This window comes from Dryas octopetala, chromosome 9 (genome assembly GCF_963921425.1).
Source record: "Dryas octopetala chromosome 9, drDryOcto1.1, whole genome shotgun sequence".
NCBI classification, from domain to species: domain Eukaryota; kingdom Viridiplantae; phylum Streptophyta; class Magnoliopsida; order Rosales; family Rosaceae; genus Dryas; species Dryas octopetala.
Genome location: NC_141374.1, coordinates 12197013 through 12214638, shown reverse-complemented (window position 1 = coordinate 12214638; position 17626 = coordinate 12197013). Strand labels below are relative to the sequence as shown.

Here is a 17626-nt window from a genome sequence, read left to right as displayed (position 1 = left end):
TTGTAGCTTGAGGCATATTAATTGTTTATACTTTTGATACATTTCAAATTGTACCAAGTGACATCTCAAGTTATGTTTTGACGCTTCTAAAGTCATACCCCAGAGTTTCTCAAGTCGTGCCTTAGGATATGTTAAGTCGTTCTTTGGACAACTTAAGTCATTTCTTAACAATTTTAGTTCATACACTTGATGCATTTCAAATTGTACAAATTCATGTCTTGACGCTTCCAAAGTTATATCCTAAAATTTCTCAAGTCATGCCTTAAGTCATCTCAAGTCGTTCCTTGAAAATTTTAGTTCGTAGCTAGCTTGAGGCATTTTAAATATTTATACCCTTCATACATTTCAAATTGTATCTAGTGACATCTCAAGTCATATTTTGACGCTTCCAAAGTCATATCATAGAGTTTCTCAAGTTGTTCCTTAGGGCATCCCAAGTCGTTCCTTTAGAATTTAAGTTTGTAGTTCGAGAAATTTTAAATATTTATACCTTTGATGCATTTCATACCTTAGTGACATCTCAAGTCATATTTTGAGGCTTACAAAGTCGTACCCTCGAGGTTCTCAAGTCGTGCTTTAGGGAATCTCAAGTCGTTTCTTAGGGCATCCCAAGTCATTCTTTGAGAGTTTTAGTTCGTAGCTCGAGGCCTTTTAAATGTTATACCCTTCATGCATTTCATATGATAACTAGTGACATCTCCACTCATGTTTTGACGCTTCCCAAGTCATATCTTACAGTTTCTCAAGTCGTGTCTTAGGGCATCTCATGTTGTTACTTAGAGCATCCTAAGTCGTTCCTTTAGAATTATAATTCGTAACTTGAGGCATATTAATTATTTATACCCTTCATGCATTTCAAATTGTATCATGTGACATCTCAAGTGATGTCTTGAAGCTTCCAAACTCATATCCTAGAGTTTCTCAAGTCGTACTTTAAGCTATCTTAAGTCGTTATTTAGGACAACTCAAGTCATTTCTTGAGAATTTCAGTTCGTAGCTAGCTCGAGACATTTTAATTGTTTATACCCTTGATGCATTTCAAATTGTCTCAAGTGACATCTCAAGTCATGTCTTGACCCTTCCAAAGTCATACCCTAAAGTTTCCAAAGTCGTGCCCTAAGGCATCTCAAGTTGTTCTTTGAGAATTTTAGTTTGTAGCATGTGGCATTTTAAATGTTTATACCCTTTATGCATTTCAAATTGTACCTAATGACATCACAAATCATGTTTTGACGCTTTCAAAGTCATATCTTAGAGTTTCTCAAATCGTTTCTTAGGGCATCCTAAGTCATTATTTTAGAATTTCAGTTCTTAGCTCAAAGCATTTAATATTTATACCTTTGATGCATTTCATATTGTACCTAGTGACATCTTAAATCATGTTTTGACGGTTTCAAAGTCATACTCTAAAGTTTCTCAAATCGTGCCTTAGGACGTTCTTTTGGGCATCTCAAGTTGTTCTTTGAGAATTTCAGTTTGTAGCTCGGGTCAATTTAATTGTTTATACCCTTCATGCATTTCATATTGTACTTAGTGATATTTCAGTCATATTTTGACGCTTCTCAAATCATATTTTAGAGTTTCTCAAGTCGTGTTTTAGGGCATTTCAAGTCGTTCCTTGAGAATTTCAGTTCGTATCTTGAGTCATATTAATTATTTATACATTTCATGCATTTCAAATTATATCAAGTGACATTTCAAATCATGTCTTGACGTTTCTAAAATCATACCTTAAAATTTCTCAAGTCGTTCTTTAGGACAACTCAAATTATTTCTTAAAAATTTCAGTTTGTAGGTCAAAATATTTTAATTGTTTATACATTTGATGTATTTCAAATTGTATCAAGTGATTCATGTGTTGCGTGTAATTGTAATATTTTTACCTGTATTCTTGTTAGAAGGTGCATGGGGGCACATGTCAAGTGTCACACATATATACTTTACAAGTGAGTTGGTGGTACCAGGGTTAAGGTGGTTTTATTCAAGATATAATTAATCTACCACCTTGAAAATGTCAGAGAAGCAATATTAATTTATTGCAGACAGGATGTTCACGCTGCTCACAAGTTAGGATTACAATTTACATATAACTAAATGAAAGCTATATTTACTTAAGTTGGCGGTGCCTCCTAAATTCACTATATACCATGATGATGTTTTATTTTGGCTTAGTTCTATTTTATCTTTATATTGCAGTTGAAAGGACACTTCTGTCTCGTTACCAACTACTCAACGAGAAAGGGGTGCATTAAAGTGGATAAGGTAAGGCAAAACTTGCATTAGGAGGCACCAAGCCACTAACCACCGTATCTACCTTTTTTTAAAACGTATTGTTTCTCATTTGTTCTTTAATTTAAATCTTTAAAAGAGTATTTCTCTCAGTTATTAAATGAATTAAATTTTTATTTTTTTGGTAGAAGGTTTAAAATAAAAAGACAACCAAACAACGTTGTACTTGTACCACATATGGACCTTACCAGATTAGAGATCACAAATGCTCACCAAACTTCTTTAAAGGTAAACCTAATTAACTTTATCGCTGAAAACTTCTTGCCATATATCACACTTGTGTCCTTCACAGTATTTTCCTCATATAATTTCTTGTCTTTGCTTCGCAGTAACACCATTTTCCTTTTCCATCTGTGGTACTTTCTCTTCCCACCACAACATGCTTTCAGAATTTAATTGGAAATCACTTAAATCCAATCGAAATCATAGACTGCAAATAATTAAAGCCGTGAAAATGATATGAATATATGATATAGGTCCTTTAATTCAGTTAATAAAATTCACTCTCTCTATTTTCTAAGCTGTTGTACTGACTAGTCACCTTAGAAAGAACAAATATATATGGTCCCAAAATTTGCCTGGTGCTCCCAATGATTACGTTAGTCGTAGATATGAAGTGATCAAGACAATACAGTCAGTGATCCACGCTCATAGAAGAAGCAAATACCTTTTCCCATCTGGGAAAATCCTTAAGGATGCTGTACAAGTAAAGTTAATTAGCATTTTAGGAAAGACCAAAAAAAAAAAAAGTAGCACAGAAATTGTCCATTATATAATGGGATTTACTTACCATGCCAACTCCCATCTCCTCAAGCAGAAACTTGTGACTAAATTTCTCTCATCCTTTTGTAAACATGGCTGTTATCAAACCAATTCCAGTTCTTTTCCTCTTCTTCCTCCTCGTGTCAAGCTCTGCAGCCACACCGAACAAGCGAATCCGGGATCACAAACCATGTAAAAGGCTGGTGTTTTACTTCCATGACATTATTTACAATGGAAAGAATGCCAGGAATGCAACATCAGCCATTGTAGGAGCACCAGCTTGGGCAAACAGAACCATATTGGGAGGACAAAACCATTTTGGTGACATGGTTGTGTTTGATGATCCCATTACCTTAGACAACAATCTGCACTCAACCCCAGTTGGTCGTGCGCAGGGCTTCTATTTCTACGACAAGAAAGATATATTCACTGCCTGGCTTGGCTTCTCCTTTGTGTTTAACTCCACCAAGCACAGGGGAAGCATCAACTTTGCTGGGGCTGATCCATTGATGAACAAGACCAGAGATATTTCAGTGATCGGTGGGACTGGTGATTTCTTCATGGCTCGAGGGATAGCCACTTTGAGGACTGATGCATTTGAGGGGGAAGTGTACTTCCGGCTCCGCACTGATATAAATCTATATGAATGTTGGTAACCAATTTGTTTATGGCTCTTGTTTTCAAATTGTAAGTTACTTGCAAAAATAACCCACTTTGAATTCGAGTTTCTGAAACTCCACAATTCAGATTTCAATTTGTAACTTTTTTTTTTTGGCCAAGCAATTTGTAACTTTACTTACAGAAAAACCTATGTTGAATTTGAGTTTTTTAAATTCTACCATGCCATGATGCCAATAACACATACAGAAGTAGGATCAAAATAATTCATTCCCGTAACTTTTTTCATTTTGTTACCAAAACAGGTAAAGTTATTCTTTTACAAGATTAATGAAAGAAAAATACATCGCAATATTTACAACTGTCTTAAGAGAAAATTGGAAATCTTTGATCCCCTGAGGCATATGAAATAATACTCCTTTTCAGGGATGGAATGTACTGTGCTCCATTGAATGCAGCAGCCCGTAGTATATTTAAAGGTCCAAAATCAATGGAGTAAGCCTTCTGGAAACCATCCAGGATTGCCATCATCGTAATGTTTGCCAATTTCCTCTCTGATTCATATTTCTTCAACAGCAATACCTGCAAAAGATTAGAACTACATCTATCAAATGATTCAACCATCATCATCAGAATGTACTTAGTGTGACACTAAACCTGCCTTTCTGTACATCAAAACAAGCATTAACACAATCACACTTCAAAACGACTAACAAGAACAAATGGAACCCACTTCATCATTATTTGCATTTACAACTGTGCATATCACTCAGGCGACAACATCTTCATTTTACTACATGGATGTATTTGATTAAGTAAACAGCAAAAGCAACAACTCAGAAAATCACCTACCTCGGCAATGTCTGTTCCCACAGCAATACCCTCAGAAATGACTCTTGAAAGAGCAAATGCATCCCCAAAACCCAAATTAACTCCTTGCCCAGCCAAAGGGTGAACGGTGTGTGCTGCATCGCCGACTAGCACCACATGCTTTGACACATAGTCATTGGCATGCATCAAAGACAAAGGAAACACCATTCTTTCAGATGCCAACTTCACCACTTTCGGCGGAACTCTGAAGCACTCATCAGCAGATAAATTTGCATCCGCTTTAAACAAAGAAAATATGCCTCCACTTCCAATGGTGCTTGACTTAGGATGAGGCCCAAATCCATAATCCAGAGCATAATTGACATCCTTCAAAAAACCATCCTCAGTCATTGATTTACGGTCAGTTGCTTCTTTTGGGTTCATAGTCCAAACAATATTACTGTAGTTATCACCTATTGGCAAAAGTGCAATTGGCCCAGCAGGTAGAAATCGTTGCCATGCACATCGATTTTCTCCACTATGTTCTACAGTACAAATGATTGCATTCTGTGAGTAATTCCATCCAGTTGTCTTAAATCCTGCTAACTCCCTAACACGTGACTTGGACCCATCAGCTCCAACCTGCAATAAGCACATGTGACTTAATGCCTATCAATAACTTAAGGATGAGATAAGTTATTTTACTCAAACTTTCCCATTATTACATAGACCTTTCTGTCATTCTATTGTCTATCAAAGGAGATACAACTTCTTCAAATGAAAGAGAAAATTACCACCAACTTTGCATATAGACTGTTGCCATCACTTAGATCCAGCTTTGCTAAATTTCTCCTCTCATTCAACCCAGATGATGCACTGTCCACCCCCGTGGATAAATTTCTTGGATGTAAAGTCATTGAAGACAATCTGGAAGGGTAGATAGTCTTCTGGAAATCTGTATTCTGTTAAAGCTTAACCTTCTTAGATGTAGAAAGTATTAGGACTTCTATGCAATAAAAAGCACACATACAGATTAGCAAAAACACCAGAGAATGTTAAAAGAATAATGCAAGGTGGTTTAAAGAAATTTTTCATCTGGAAAAGAATGTAAAGAAAACATATCTACTGGGAACAAATCAATAATAACAAATACAAGGGCACAGCCACCAAAAATAGGGGATAAAACAACATCAATCAGGACTAAGAAAGTACGCAACTATTACATGTTTTGTTTGTGATAAAATAAAAATTTTAATAATTCAGCTTTGCTAATACCTGCATACATGACAAAAGAGAACTGTGCAGTACTTTATTCTCCACTACACACCTGATCATAAGTCAAGATCAGCATCCTATCCTACGAGTAATAGATGAATTACAAAATGAAATTCGCCTAACTTCTTACCCCAGAGCTTCTTTATGTACATCTCTTGCATTGTATCTTGTATACCCTAAGCCAGTATAGTCCCAAACCTAAAAAAGATCATTAAGAATATATAAGACTTTCACTAAATTTAATTTCAGCACATCATCAATCATATGGAAAAACAGCATGTCAATGGGAGAAAGAATATGTTATGAGTACTGTAGTGCATTTTCAAAAGAAAAAATAAAAATGTGAAATTAGGGTTGTTAAGCACCATTTGAGAGAGAAGAAATACAAACCCGCATAACAGAGTGGGGCAAAAATATGAGTTCATTCTAAAAGTAGATGAAAATAAATGGTGAAAACTACACATATTCCTAAACCCATAGCCAAGGCTCCGGGAAGGGGGGGTGTCAGCGCACAAATTGCAAAATAGGCCATTGATAATTGATAATTGATAAAAAAAACAAAAAGGAAAGTTTAGAACGAAATCAAATAAGCATCAATAATAAGGAGCCTCATAGATGGTCAAGTTGTATTATTCCAACTTCTCAGAATGCACTCATCTGCCCCATCCCTCATTTATTACTTTCTGTTGTCCATTATTCTATGTCAATGTTCACATAAAGCAATTTGAATGTGATTAAAACATATAGATCGTCTAGGTAGAAATTTCAATACTTCATTCTTCTACATTAAAAGAAATGTATGTTTAATGAAAAAGAATAAACAGAAACTTCATGGGCAGCTGAACAATTTGGTATATTCCAATGCTTTCAGATCATGATTTTTCAGTAGTTAATGGTTTAGCAATTTGAATCAGATTTCAGCAAACACAGACAGTCAATAGACAAAACAAACAAAATGTGAATTACTAAAGTGCCACAAAAAAAATGGAAAAAGGAAATTTAATCACCTGCATTTGATCAAAATATGCATGTCGATGCTGTTCAACATATTCCCAAGCGCCAATATCTGCAATGTGCAACTGTTGTTATTGAAAGTCCAGAATAAGTTTAACATTTGTTTTTGACTGCCTAAGCGATTAGTTGCACTTCATGCATGGTTACAATCAAAATAGACAACCATGTCAGTTACATCCTATAAACTCCCTAATACAAGGAAACCAGATTTGCAAGGGGAAATATGATTTGAGCTCTCTTAACCACTATGGCCAGTGGAAAACATGAGAAACTGACGTTGGTAAAGAACATAGTGAAGAATCACAAATATGCCAATTTTAATACCTTCGAAGAGAGAGATAGTTGCAGGTGTTACTGTACTGACCCTTGGATCAGGTGGGTCTTCTTTCTTGATGCAGAGTCCATGGATTAATGCAGGATTGCTATCAATGATGGCAACTTTCAAGTGCTTTGTCAATGGCATTCTTGCTGCAAAGACACAAGAATAAGAAGATAGATGGAAAATTGTATGTCAGTGCATAAATGTTCTACATAGCAAACTAATTCAACACAAAACTTCTATTCTAAAGAATGGATTTATTTAATACACACTACACGTATTTTGAAAGAAAAATATACTGCACAGATTTAGTTTGAGAAACAAAATGCAGAACAGAAAACTAATTTAACAAATATCTTCTGAACCAAATCAAATCAAGTAATACTGACTGATCTAAATGACAATGTCTCACAGTACACCTTAGTCCTTACAGTGCTTCACCTAATCATTTTTTTCTCAGACAAAAAGTTACTCATCAAACAGTTGGCAGTATATCCACTGTAAATATGAGAATCAACATCAGGTCAATCATACTAAACTTAAGCAACAGACAAACACAATTCTAGTTAATGCAAATCAGAAACGTCAACAGTACTTGCTTACTTACGAAATAATTTAACTAAGTATTCAACTCCCCCTTGAAGGTTTTTAATCTAAAACTGCATAGAGGGCAATGATGCTCGGAGAAAAACTTAATACTCAAGAAGTTGTGAGATTGGATTTATAATTTCAATTAGATTTGGTAAAATAACTTGTCCTCCAAATCTCAACACAATAATGTACATAACGGTCTACATAACAAAGGTAACTATTACAAAAACAAAAACACTACCTACCCAAGGAACAAGCAAGGGCCATGCCCACCATGCCTCCTCCGACAACAGCAATGTCATACTGGTGGATTTTATCCGAAAAACTCGGCTCCCCCACACGATCCTGGGATTTCAAAACGAATAATCAAATCCAACCATGAAAGAATATTACTATTCTTGCAACTTAATCCACTTTACTGGGAAAATATTGAGTGGGAAAAAAAATACTCATTTCCAGTTCAATAAAGCAAATAGTTAAAAACCCATATAATAAACTATGAGTACAAATAAAGTGAGGGGTATAAATAGCATGTATATGTGTGAAGACTGAAGAGCGTTTACATTGCTGGGTTGGGCACTACTGGAACTGGAAACTCTAGCAGCTGCATCTGTACAGAAAGTCTTTTGTGGAAATTTCCATCTGTAGATACTCCCAGCAAGCTTTCTTCTGATGATCAAGCTGTTAACAGCAGATAATCACATTAGCCTAAACCACAGCATATGTGTGTGATATTAGCAATTAGTAATCATGAAATAAATGCATATGAATCAAATTAATCCTTGATTTTCAATTCAATTAGAGAGAGAAAGAGTATTTAGAAGTTTTCGAAATTTCATGCATGGACTAATAATCGCATATCAGCAAAAACAAAAGGAAGAGGCATAAACTTTGGGAACAGAGGCTAGGGCACATGATTGGGACGCAGAGATTTTCTAATTGAAATCGAAGAGTTTGATTAGAGGTAGTGCAAGTGCCAAATGCGTACCTGTTCATTTTCGAATTGCAACGAGCTCACAGGTTCAGACTTCACAGAGAGAGAGAGAGAGCGAGACTCAGAGAAAGTGTGTTGTTTTGTCTTCGTGCATACGAGCTGTCGTATAATGCAGCGTGGATTGGACTTAACACGACATGTCGTTTTGTGGTCAATATATAATTTCAGTAAAACAGCCCGGGAAAAATGCAATTTTCACAAAGTAGATAAAACGGTAAGGATGTCTTGGCGCTTTAGACACCCTCCTCCCATTGCTTATCTGCTGCCACTCTCATACACTCTCACTGTTTCCAAGCCCAACAACCAGAAGCTTTCAGAGAGAGAGAGAGAGAGGGAGTGACAGAATGCGAGGCTTAATGCTCTCAGAGAGCGTTTTGGGGGCGCATTCGCTGCCTTCACCGTTTCCTAAACCTCCTAAACCATTATGTTCTTCCTGTTATTTGCTTTCTTTCAAATTACGCTCTAAGAAGCTCACTTCCAAGCTTTCTCTTCCAAACCCAAGTTTCATTTCCTCGAGGTGACTCTATTTCATGAACTCCCGTCTCAATTTTTTTTATTTAAATTATTAAGAGGAGTACATGGGTTTATTAAAAAAATAATGTCCTTGTTCTATTCCTTCTGTTGTTCTTGAATTTTAGCATAGGAGAATTCTGGGACTTTAAAAAGAACTCTGCTTGGGTTCATTTTCTTTTTTCTTTGTTTACTATAAGGATTTGAGACAAAGGTTTGGTTGGATAGAATGGGAATTCCTTTGTGCTTTTGTTGGCTTCCTTTTTTTCTTTTGTCTTTTTTGGTATGAGAAAGTGGAAATGTGAGAGTCAGAATGTCCATATGGCTACTTTTGGAAAAATGTTGTGGAAATATTTTATACGAACTAAATTGCTGATAGTAGCCAACTAGTCATGTGACTTTGTATTTGTTTGTGGTACAAGTTATGTGTTTGGCTCTAATTAATATATGCAGCTACAATTGAATTTATCAATTGTGGATTAGAAAGAAGCACCTGAATTGCAGACTGAAAGCAGGATTCTTGTGTTTCAGGTATTCAAGTAAGTGGAATGCAAACACATGTGAGGAATGGTTTGGACATCTTTTACAAACTCCTGAAAATCTAAGCCTTGTAATGGATCATTTTCTCTTTTTTTTTTTTTTTTAAGTTTCTTTTCTTTTTCTTTTATATGTTCTTTGAGGCGTAAAATTTTAGTACACATTACAGAAGATATGCTGCATCAATTGGAAATGCTAATTTTGACGCAGGAGTTACACTACCTTAATTACAAGATATGCAAGGTGACCGCGGAACCAGTTCATATTGTGGATGATTGTGTTGCTTTAGATAAAGCACTTACAAAGAAAAACTTACAAACGGATTGTCACATGGACCAAGGGATCCTCGCTTCTCATAATTCGTTCGCTCATTTTTGGAAGGCTATGCTTTTGTTTGGATTTCTTACATTTCAAGGCTCTCAACCGGCAATTGCTGTTTCTGATCTTGCTATTGGGTTGCAGTCAATTCCTTTTGTGGGCGACCTTGGTGATATTAACACAGGTTTTGCTTCAGTTAGGAAAATCTCCCTCTAACTTCTGTAACCTGGCATTTTATTGTTGTAAGTGAAGCCTGAATTCTAGTCGGCACATCGTCTTAAATTAGAGATCATGGTTTTCTGTTAGGATAACTTAATCACATGTCAGTGCCCTTGAGCTTTTAAATTTATGATAATATCTAGGATACACATTTTCCTTCTTTCTTTTTCTTTTACCAAAATCAGTATAACCATTCCATAACATGCACCTCTGACAACTAAATATATGGTTGCATTGCTTTCTGTTGCAGGCATTCTTGCTGATCTTTTTCTCAGAACTAGGGGACAAGACCTTCTTTATTGCGGTAAGAGTAAAACAATCCATACTCCAGCAGTACTTCGACACCAAGCTTTTATAAATATTAATGTATGAACAGGGTGAAGATATGCGTATATGCTTTGTCCATGTGCATCTTTTTGCCACTTGCATACACTTTTTACCATGAGGATTAGAAATAGTTTATTAATGAAAACAATTTGTCCGTACAAACCCTACCTCCCAACTGACTTATTGTATTTTCCCCAGTCTGATGAAAAAGGTAAAAGTAGAGGAGAGAGATACTAGTGACTTAAGGACCAACCTAACTCCACAGAAATTCTCATAGTTTGTTATGTTCTTCTCTAAGATTAAATTGTTTTCCTTGTAGTTATCATATGTATATAAGGTTTTTAGCATTGAACACTCATAATTTTGACTTTTTCTGTTTTCTGCAGGCACTTTTAGCAGCTAGAAATTCTGCTTCTGTTGTCTTTCTTGGGACCTTTAGTGCACTCACGTATGTTATTCTGTTTGTGCATGGTGATACAAATTCTTTTTGCATGATCAACTTCCATTTTGTGTTTTTTTCCCATTTTTTTCCCATAACTAAACAGTATGTACAATATATTACATTAAGTTACTCAACCCGTATAAGTAAATATGGGAAACTAACCTCTACCAGTCTACCTTGGCAAACAGTGTGTGAGCATAGGTAAAATTGTAACTTTTTGCATATATATAGAATCCCACATGGCAAGGTGATACCTGTCATTCTGCCAAAGCTGATAGCAGTGCATAGCATTTTAAATTTCATCAATCTCGTAATTGGGTTTTGGGCCAAACCTATTTTCTTATGGTCATGGTGATCTTGAAGTTTGTAGGGCCATTGTAGCATATACACACACACCATAAAATTTATTTGTATTATCAAGAACTATTAATTGTGCAGTTGCATGAAATCCTTAAATCTTAGTATTGTTTACTTACAGGGCAATGACCATCATATCTGTTGGTCTTGGACGAACTTTTCACTATGTCGATGAAATCCTACCATTCAGGTATTTGAGATTTGCAATTTAGTAGGGATCTTGGAAATATCCAACTATATCGATCAAATCCTTATCAAGTAATCTTGTTAGTTCTTGTTCTTTATAAAGCCTATTAAATCTACCAAACATAGCTTAAATGGCTTCACATGGTAAATTAACTATGTAACAGCAGTAATACATCTTTTCTGATAATCTAGAGAAGTTGAGCGGATGAGATATTTAAAAATGGTGGAAATAATTTGTGGCACACAATTGCCCAAATGTTACTCAGAAAATGATGCTTTTTTTCCTTTTTGTTAGTGGGTATTCATACAATTCTTGGGCTCTTGAGGATCTTAATATTCCTATCTAGTCAACATCACTTGGATCTATCTATCTAATTTGTATTTCATAATGATATTGTAATTTTTTGTGTACCACTCTGACATGATCTTTTGATCACAGGTTTGGCGAGACTGATTTACCCATTGATGATATTGCTGCAGTTCTCCTTTTGGTAATTTTATCTTTTAATTTAAACTAGAATAATAGAACTGCAAGGCTTGCTCTTAAACATCCATTACCCCCTTTTTTGTGAAATGGCAAAACCATCTACACTAGAAACTCTGTTCCAGAAGAACTATTAAATTTAATTAATTTCAGGTTTATTTTGGGGTTTCAACCTTGCGTGATGCTACCTCAAGTGAGGAGAAATCAGAAGGTGAACAAAGGGAGGTAATACTGCATAGTTTGTTCAGAGTCCAGACGCAAATTGCAATGGATATGTCAAGACTTCCTTTGTAAGAATTAATCTGACTGTGTCATGTATGCATTCTGAATCAGGCAGAGCTAGCTGTTTCAAAATTTTCAGGCAATGGTGCTGGAATACTGGCTGCTGCTAACACCGTCCTTAGCACTTTCCTCTTAGTTTTTGTTGCTGAATGGGGAGACAAATCATTTTTCTCTACAATAGGTTAGTTGCAACAGTCAAGATCATAAATTATCAGATTTTATTCATACTTGGTTGTGAAGTTACTTTTATATTTAAGAAAACATCCTTTCTTGCGGTATCTTCCTAAGTTTGGTGATAGTTCTACCCTTAATGGATGATCACATTTAGGTTCTCCTTTTCTTTTAGCCTAGAGAGAGTAACAGTTGGGGTGTTAACATTGAAAAAAGAGCTTGTTTTGCATTGAGAATGACTAATGTGTTGATTTGTTGTCCAATTTTCGATTCTTTTGTAGGACAATTTTTCATTTAGTCAATAAAAGAACAAATAACTCATTGCAGAATTTAAAAGTCAAGAACTAGATAAGACAACGGAATCAAATTTCATATCCTAAAATGATTGTACATAAAATAAGAAATTAATTTTTTGGTTCTGGGAAAATGAAGTGAAGTCATCTTAAATGTGATGTGTTATTGATTATAATATTTTTTTTCCTGGTCTTTTTAACAGTTCATCACACTTATTGGATAATCAAGCTTAGATTTCATGTTTCAAAGTTTGAAGTCAGTTCCACCCCTAATGGATGATCACACACATTTTCCTTTTTTCTTTTTTCTTTTTTCTTTTTTGCCTAGAGAGAGTAAAAGTTAGGATATTGAAATTAAAGAGTTTGTTTGGATAACAACAATGGAGCTAGCATTTTGCATTGAGAATGGTTAATATGTCGATTTCGTGTCCAACTACCAATGCATTTGAAAAAACGATTTTATCATTTAATCAATAAAATAACAAAGAAATTAACTCATTGCAACATGTAAAAGTCAAGTACTAGATAAGATAATGGAAGTTTCAAATTTCATTTCCTCAAATGGACGTACAAAAAAAAGAGATGAATAGGTTTTGGTTATAGAAAAATGAAAGTGAATTCATCTGAAATATGAGGTGTTGTTGATTATTTATTTCATATTTTAATTTCTGGTCTATTTAACAGCTCAGCACACTGCTTTAGAATGTTATCTTGCGATGGTGAAAAAGTCTGGATCAATATTCAGAATTATTTAATCCACTTAGTGAATTCATCTGAAATATGAGTTGTTGTTGATTATTTATTTCATATTTTAATTTCTGGTCTATTTAACAGCTCATCACACTGCTTTAGAATGTTATCTTGCGATGGTGAAAAAGTCTGGATCAATATTCAGAATTATTTAATCCACTTACCTCTGAGTTTGTATAGAGCCAACTATACATAGGCACATGGGTCCCACTATTGTCTAGATGCATGCCTCCTTTTATAAAATTTAGTATTACCTTAATAAGACAATATTTTGCTTCACATGCAGCACTTGCTGCTGCCTCTTCACCCCTTGGAGTCATCGGGGGAGCACTAGCTGGTCACGGTGTTGCAACTTTGGTAATTTTTCTTATATTGTAAAAGAATTTAATCCAGGCTTTGCTACATCAGCCCCAAAATGAGAATTTATTTATGGATTTGAAGCTCTCTTGGCTTTTTGAAGGTGCTCTTTGAATTAGTAGTTAGCTACAGATTAGCTAACAAGGTTGGAAGACAACCATATGCAATTTATAGCAACTTTATTCACATCAATTTTTGGCCCTTTTGAATTAGATTAACTTTTCCCCTTTTTTCACTCATCTATGTAATATAAAAGTGACCCTAAGCTATTTGTCCCTTTTTCTTTTCTTTTCCTTTTTTCTTTGCCATGCAGCTGGCTGTTTTGGGAGGTTCTTTACTAGGCACATTCTTATCAGAGAAGGTAAAATTTAACTTTTAACCTTTCACTCATTAACCACTAAGCACCCTCTGTGAAGTTGATTTAATGATGCAGTACTGTCATGTAATTATCTGGAGTTTTTGCACTGGACACATCATTCCAATTGGACAAAAATTTTAACCTTTTTGTCCAATGCGAATGACATTATTTTGTCGCTTGGATTTGACAACTTGTTAATTGTTTTGGCACAAGTGTGAAACATAAAACTTCATAATGCTAACACTAAAAGTAGAAGACATGACTAAAGATGTCCTGAATTGGCACAGAATTTTCCTCAACCTATTTAGCTTACAAAGTTCTTTCAAAACTTCTTATTGTTAGCTTTTTGACTTAATGCAATGAAGGATTGGTTTGAACTATTTGGAATACAGCCAGTGGAATTCTTTTTATAGACAATCTGTAGACTAAGAATATAAGTATCGAAATTATGTAGCAACCATTGATGGGTCAACAGCATCCTGCTCTACATGCTTTTGAAAAAGGTCCTTTAGTTGGTCTAGCACGTTCATCTGCCTGATCACTTGAAATTCAGTTTTATGCCTTGACACTTTCCCAGGTTGAACTACTAGCAGTCGGCCTATATCAGTTAAGAAGGAATTTTCTTATCTTACCCTTTGAACCCCACTGCCAACAATTCTTTTTCTGTTTTATCTTAATGGCCAAAGCATAAGATTGCTCTTGGAAATGACTTGCACCCTAAGGAATTTATTTCCTAGATATATTATATAAACACACAGAAATGGAATTATAGTCGTTTTCTGTTTCCTTCTGCAGGCTATTGCCTACGTGGGAGGTGTTCTTTTTCTTGTCTTTGCTGCTGTAACATTGATTGAGATAGTGAGTTAAAAAGGTAAAAAGATTCCCACATTTTTTTTTTTCAATTGTTCAGAAATCAGAAGTACATTGCTCTGAACTTATTCAAACTGGTTTTACTTTTTTCCTCACATGAGCAGGAACAAATATATTAGCAGTGTGATTACTACATAGATTTTTTGTGATTGTAATCATTGCCATACAGACTTTGATTCTTTAGTTGCCTGTGATTTGTGCCTTGGCCATTTCATGTTGAAATTCAATTTGCGAAACATTCTCTTTTGGGTGGGGTAATGCGAAATTCTTGCATGTGGGTGTAACAATTTCTTTACAATAATTGATTACGTGACTAGTACGTTGTTGAGAAAAAGGTTCCACATTAGTAGTTTATAAGGAGTTGGACCTATTAGATGCTTCAATTTTCTTCCTAGGAAACGTAGTTTTCACAACAATTGATCACATGACTAGTACGAGAGATGTGGCTGTAAGAGTGGAGTTGTATGCAAGATCTTTTTCAGGGTGAGGAGTAGTGAAAATTGAAGATAGACAATGTGTACACGTATGAGGGCTAGCTGAAGGGGGATAAAGAAGTGGCAAAATGCAATGGACGTGGCACAGTGTAGCCCATCAGTAGAACCTTTCACGGAGAATCAAAACTCAAAAAGTCCTGAAAGGATGATTGTGGAGGCAGACAAACACCACTCTCTGCCTCTCCCCCCCTCCCCCTTACTTTTTCCATGAGCCTTCCTTTCCACTTTGGCTCCGTACGCTGCTGGGCTCATCTCTCTGTCAAATGCTCCACTTTCTTCCTCTCTGGGTCATACAAATATATTATTGTGACCCTTTTCTTTTTGTTGTAATTAACATCATTGTTAAATACTTACTTGAATCACTCTTTTTTTTTTTTTGTCTCTTAAAAAAAACCTCTTTCAATGCACTCATTAGAAAAACTACCCTTTGTTAAAATTGTAGAAATAATCAAATCTTGAACCAACTACAAAGGCTTATCTTGGTCTTTTCAAGTCCAAACTAAATAGGTTAGTTTCTAAATTTTTTGACCAAAAAAAAAAAAAAAAAGAGTTTTATTATAATGTGCCCATGTAAAAGGAAATGAAGCACTAATTTTTTTTAATCACGGTTCTTTGACACAATCCAACTTTAAGGTGCATATTGATGGACATAAGTTTACATTTGTGATTTGTGGTCAATTATATACAAAATTATAAAACTTCTCTAGCGCAGAGTGAAAGTTGTGGAATTTTTGCAGAATGTGGGAGATTAAACGCTCAGCATCAGGACTCTCACATTCTGCAAAAATTAGTAAATTTCATTTCACATTAGGAAATGCTATAAGGTATATGATGTCTTAAGCACTTTTTGGTAATTTTGCATGTAATTATCTCATTCTTTTTCATTATTTCATTCAAATAATGACAGTATTAATGCTCAGGCACCCACCACATGGAATTAAGGTCATATGTATGATGCATGCACATGAGTACTGCTTGAACTTCACCTACCGCTGCCAAAACTTTAGCACTTATTATAGTATAAATAATTAAAAATGTTTCTATCGTAGTTACCATTCAATCTGCATGGTTGTTTGCGTCTCATTTTAGGGACAAGCTCATTGACCTTTGTGCATATGCCTAAGTACTTAATATGGTCCCACAAGATCTTGTAGCTTGAACATCGATCACTCATTCATAGCAAAGGTAAATAAATTGAAAAATATATATTTTTTTCTTTTCTTTTTTCAAATGATTAAATGATTAATGTTATTAATTGTTGCTTTGTTCCACAACTTCCACTTTCACACGAATGGGTCTCGGGCATGAAATCATCGTAACACGTGCACCGTGGCGAGCCGAATATGAAAGAGCATATTCCCCATATATTGGAAGTCTGATGAAAGCACCTCGACCTTTCCACCAACGTTCCAAGACCCAAAAATAAAATAAGATTTTCAAACTATGAAATGGAATATGAACGATGTTACACTTCTAGAATGTAGTACTTGCCACGAGTACGTCTCTATTCAAACCTTGATCAGATATTTAAGGGACTTTAGGAGAGTGTTTCTGTCACTGCTAAAAGCTAGCATTTTAAGATAGCTAAAGGACTGGTGGCTCCATAAATTTTTCTTAAAAAAGCTTGGTGAAAACTGAATAATGAACTTGCTTATTTTGCTTGTTACTATTTCAACTTTTTTTTTTAGGTATTTTATTGAGTAGCTTATCCTCTCACACTTAAATAAAATATCACAATAATGAGTTGATATGAAAAACACCTATGGAATACTAGTTTAAAAAACGCTTTTAGGTGAATATGAAACATATCCAAATAGACGCGTGGCACAAAAATATGATCATATTTATTATTCATATTATTAATTGAATTTCTTATAAAGATAACATGGAACCCATTTATATAACTGATGTTACCCTTATCTCTATTAAATATGTGATGAGTAATGTAATTAATAAATGTGTTACAATAACATTATGCTAGTCAAAATATATGCAAATT

At 35.0% G+C, this 17626-nt stretch overlaps 3 protein-coding genes across 3 annotated transcripts; 2 read left to right on the top strand and 1 right to left on the bottom strand.

Moving 5' to 3' along the window:
* The first annotated feature begins 3115 nt into the window (after positions 1 to 3115).
* On the top strand, positions 3116 to 3829 carry LOC147274173 (disease resistance response protein 206-like). Its single transcript, XM_086256243.1, has one exon. It carries the CDS (start codon positions 3144 to 3146, stop codon positions 3705 to 3707), a length of 564 nt encoding a protein of 187 aa, XP_086112369.1. The 5' UTR covers positions 3116 to 3143; the 3' UTR covers positions 3708 to 3829.
* A 101-nt stretch (positions 3830 to 3930) lies between these two features.
* Positions 3931 to 8742, bottom strand: LOC147274172 (FAD/NAD(P)-binding oxidoreductase family protein). The gene is made up of 10 exons (XM_086256242.1): positions 8667 to 8742; positions 8242 to 8359; positions 7924 to 8023; positions 7093 to 7236; positions 6762 to 6820; positions 5885 to 5952; positions 5755 to 5806; positions 5274 to 5441; positions 4522 to 5121; positions 3931 to 4251 (listed from the first exon to the last, which is right to left on the bottom strand). The coding sequence occupies exons 1-10, from the start codon at positions 8672 to 8674 to the stop codon at positions 4036 to 4038; spliced, it is 1533 nt and encodes a 510-aa protein (XP_086112368.1). The 5' UTR covers positions 8675 to 8742; the 3' UTR covers positions 3931 to 4035.
* A 199-nt stretch (positions 8743 to 8941) lies between these two features.
* LOC147274171 (GDT1-like protein 1, chloroplastic) lies at positions 8942 to 15989 on the top strand. The gene is made up of 13 exons (XM_086227388.1): positions 8942 to 9189; positions 9714 to 9792; positions 9930 to 10232; positions 10507 to 10560; positions 10970 to 11031; positions 11504 to 11572; positions 12008 to 12059; positions 12206 to 12277; positions 12386 to 12515; positions 13835 to 13905; positions 14219 to 14266; positions 15059 to 15132; positions 15237 to 15989. Exons 1-12 carry the CDS (start codon positions 9017 to 9019, stop codon positions 15128 to 15130), a joined length of 1185 nt encoding a protein of 394 aa, XP_086083514.1. The 5' UTR covers positions 8942 to 9016; the 3' UTR covers positions 15131 to 15132; positions 15237 to 15989.
* The last annotated feature ends 1637 nt before the right edge of the window (positions 15990 to 17626 follow it).